The 4,179-nt window shown below is 48.4% G+C and overlaps 1 protein-coding gene across 1 annotated transcript in view; it reads left to right on the plus strand.

Moving 5' to 3' along the window:
* Window positions 1–683: 683 nt before the first annotated feature.
* FRMD7 (FERM domain containing 7) overlaps window positions 684–4,179 on the plus strand; it is a 44,719-nt gene continuing 41,223 nt past the window's right edge. The window contains exons 1-3 of the mRNA XM_045288352.1: window positions 684–812; window positions 1,848–1,952; window positions 2,756–2,798. Of these exons, the coding sequence (XP_045144287.1) occupies window positions 684–812; window positions 1,848–1,952; window positions 2,756–2,798 (277 nt within the window). The remainder of the gene's footprint in view (window positions 813–1,847; window positions 1,953–2,755; window positions 2,799–4,179) is intronic.

The raw sequence follows: 4,179 nt of genomic DNA on the forward strand, positions 1-4,179 counted from the left end.
ATCCCATCAAACCTCCCTCCCTCAGGAAGGCAGCTTTCTTTCCAGGTGCTAGGAATGCAATAGGTTTCACCCTTGGCGGCCTATTTGCATTTAAAAATAGGCCCCTGGTTAGCCCCAGGAATTTCAAGTTGGTGGGGTTTTGTGCAGAGAAATCTAGGAGCAGATGAGGGCTGGGGGTGGGGTGGGGTGGTACTCCGGTCCGCTGGGGAAGGGGTGCGGTGGGCCGCCTTCCTGGAAGCTATTAAATCCCAGATGTGGACTCCGTTCAGCTCTGCGGAGGCAGAGGGTTGAGGGGGATGGAGGCGGGGGTGGCAGGGGGCTGAGTGGACTCTCTGACCTCTCAAGGTTGCTGGTAATTCCATGGCTTGGTGAGTTCCAGCTACACTTCCCCACGTGAGGCGTCCCTCGCAGCACTCCAGGCGCTGCGTGACTTGGCTTTAACTAGCGGTTGGCAGCAGTGTGTCGTTGTGCCTATCAGCCAGGGCCCAATTTTCCCATCACCGGCCTCCTTGCAAACAGCGGAAGATCAGTGGCAGCTAAGAGGCTTTTCAAAGAGTCCTTCAAAGCTCTGGTTCTCAAAGAAGCTTAAGAAAGGGGCTGCTTGGCTGCTCACCGTGTGGGGGGGTGGGGGGTGGGGGGGGTGGCGAGCGCTTCACGAAGCCAACACCTTCGTGGGTCCGAGGATGCCGCAGGCCCTAGACAGCTGGGGTGGGCCCAACTGCCGCATGACATTTGTTCAAGCTGTACATAGGGCTAAGTTCGTGGGGGACCAGCACACGGTCAAGAGCTCCTCCTCTGTGCCAGGCTCTGAGGTAGACCCCATGAGTAGCACAAGAGGAAAAGCAAGGCCCCTGTTCTGAAGGAAGCCAGGCCAATGGGGAAGATAGACGTCCAGTGTAAGACGTGCCCTGTGCGTAAGCCAGGGCATGTGGGGCCATGCCGGGGGTGGGGCGAAGTGGGGAGTAGCGGGGTGCTGCCCTTGGCTCAACTTGCTGCCGATAGAGACCCGAGAAAGCTGTCCCGGGGAGAAGACATCCGAGCTGAGTAGGAGTAAGCCAAACCACAGAAAGGTGGGAAGGGCGGTCTGTGTAGAGGGAACGCATGAAAGGAGCTGACGTGTGTGGGGAACAAGGAGCAGGCTGCGATTAGTGCAGAGGAACGTGTCAGGCAGGGTGTAGCAAGAGAGGAAGCTGACAGGGAGGGCCCGGCCTCCCTGGCTGCAGTCTTTAGCCTGAGAGGGGTCTCAGAAGGATTCTAACCAGAGAAATGCTAGGGTCAGATTGGAATCTTGCTTCACCTGTCAGTTTAGGAGAAATCATTCCAATCGTCTGTGGGATGCATTGATTGGAGTTCAGCTAAAAGGGGTAGATTTGCAGAGCTATCCATGGTGAAGTCAGATGCTCTGTTCCCTGGAGGATTCGCCCTTAGTCTATAAGTATCTTGTAGGAGGAGCCCTCAAACAATGTCAGGAGCCCTGGTGGTCCAGTGGGTTGTGCATGGGGCACCTAACCCCAAGGTGGGCCGTTTGAAATCACCAGCTCCTCCCCGGGAGGAAGACTCACAGTCTTGGAAATCCACAAGGGCAGTTCTACCCTGTCCTATAGGGTTGCGTGGGTGTGAATGCACTCACTGGCAGTGAGTTTTGTTGTCGGAGTTCTGGAACACTCTATAGGTCGATAGGTATAGCTCTCTGGGCAACCCAACAGCGTTTACGTCTTCTAAACGGTGCTTAATGGAGTGGGTCTGCTGGCCGCGGATCCTGCTTGCTTCTTCCCTTTCTCCCACACTGCAGTACCAATGTCAGCTCCGGAAGGCACCTGGCCTATGATCTCTTTATTTCGTTTTAGCAAAAGTCGTCTGGAAAGGCGTTGTTTCACCTGAGTTGCAGCCATTTAAACCTTGCTGAAAAGGAATATTTTGGATTAGAATTCTGCAGCCATTCTGGAAATAATGTAAGTTGGTTTTATGCTGGGTTCTTTGTGTGTAGCATTGCTTCCAAATGCAGTCTGCAGCCAGATATGCCAGGCTCAAACCCCTGACTGAAAGGAAAAATCATGAACGCCTTCGCAAAGGATTGCATTGAATTATACATATATCCCCTCCCTATTGTTTACTACAAATCATGCCAAATATTCTTCTGACCCATGCTTGTGTTTTGTCACTCTGTGACTTGACTGCCCATCTCTGCTCTCTAGTTTGACTTTCCGGAAACGGACCCGTAGCCTGCAGAACGAAGACGATTAATCCTACTGATAACAATTCAGGGGAATCTCCTTTTCCCTCTCGCAGCTTCACATTCTTCCCAATGGTGCCTCCCTTGTCATATCTGTTAGCTGGGCCTCTTTCGGGAAAGACTTCTAGGTTGGCATTCGGAAGCTGTAAGATTCAAATGTGGAGCCAAATGCCTTCATTAGTCTTTGTAGCAACTAATGAGACTTGTATGTGATACCTCTGTGATCCTACAGGGGCAGGGGAGCGGTGATTCAAATGTCAACAGCAAAGTGTAGATCAACAACGCTTGCTGTCATTAGAAAAATACAAGGGGGCAGAAGGAGTGTGGTGAAGATATGTCATCCCTGACATTGCGGCTTCTACCTAGTTTTAGAAGTCTAAAGGGTGCTGTTATTTGCTTATTTACTGTCGACCTTTTCCTGTTAATGGCAAAATAATAATAATAATAATAATAAAAATAAAAATAAAATGATGAGTACACACCATGCCATGTTTGACCAATTGTGTATTCATGTCATTATAGGTTTGGCTGGAACTTCTAAAGCCCATAACAAAGCAAGTGAAAAGTAAGTCTGGAATCATTTAAGGAATATAGTTCCCAGCTACAACTGGAAACTATCTTCGCAATGCCACATGATTCCCCACCTTAATCTCGCTGGAAAGAAGGGCTTGGATGTATTATTTTAAGCCTGTGTAAGTCCAGGGAATTTAGTCATTTAAAAAAATCATCTCAATTTTGCCCAAGATGAAGGCGATCATGGTGCTGGGCCTTTGAGTACATTGGAAGAACCCTGCCCCTTACGCACGCTCGGGAATGGTTCTGGGAATAAATCTCATATTTTGCATGGCAAATCTTCATGCCTCTTTGGTGTCCGATCGACAAGATCATTTACCGTCTGCCGGATAGCGGTTTGTTTTATCCCATCACAGGTGTCATCCATTCGGTTGAGTTCAGATTTGAGCACCCACTATGTATGACGCCATTTCCCCCAGCATATGGCAACCGAGGCTAGGGGTTCTCAAATGTCACTGTATACTAGGATCACATGGATTTATTCATAAAGTGAAAATTCTTGGGTCTCAAACCCAAACTAGTTACCAGGTCAGTATGGATGCCGCTTCTGGTTGACCACTAAGCAGTCTACTATCTGCACCACCCAGGCACCCCAAGTAGGGAGCCAGAAACCTGCGTTTCTAACAAATTCTGCATTTTGAGAGAAAGTTTGAGAAACACCCTCTTAACTTAAAGAGAGGAACACCTCTCTCGCTGTTTTCTTTGCCTTCACCTTCTCTTTCCACGTTGGTGACTCCCCAAATCCGGACTGTTACTATCACGTGGCCGTCACCTGTCACCAGATTCCTAACGGACCCTCCTGCAACCATCCATCTCCTGCCCAGATGGCTTGATTGAATATAAAGCCTGACCAGATTGTTCTCCTGCTTAAAACCTTTCCATGGCTCCTCCTTGTCCTTAAAATAAAATCCACATTCATTTCCATGACACACAAAACTTTTAAAGCTGACTGCTTTTCCACTCTTCTGGTCAGTGGTATTTTGTTTTCTTGCCCCTCCTGAGCTGCAAAATGAATTTCAGGTATGAGATTTAAGATAAAATACAGGATGCTCAATTATATTGAAAGTTCAGATGAATGGTTCTTCTTTTTTTTAGTATAAGTAAATCCTACACAATTGTTGTTTCTAGGGAGTTCTAGTTTAATCGCTGCCACTGCGTGCCACAAGTCAATTCTGACTTGCAGTGACCTTGTAGGCAGAGTAGAACTGTCCCATGAGGTTTCGCACACCAGGTCTTTGCTCCCATGAAGCCCTTAGTGGGTTTGAACTGCTGACTTTTCACTTTGTAGCTGAACACTTAATCAGTGTGCCATTAGCACTCTAATTTGGCTAGTAGTCTTGTGTTTTTGTGTTCTAAATCCTTGAATTCCTCCA

This window comes from Echinops telfairi, unplaced genomic scaffold, assembly GCF_000313985.2.
Source record: "Echinops telfairi isolate 266 unplaced genomic scaffold, ASM31398v2 ScPeMD7_20;HRSCAF=75, whole genome shotgun sequence".
NCBI lineage: Eukaryota > Metazoa > Chordata > Mammalia > Afrosoricida > Tenrecidae > Echinops > Echinops telfairi.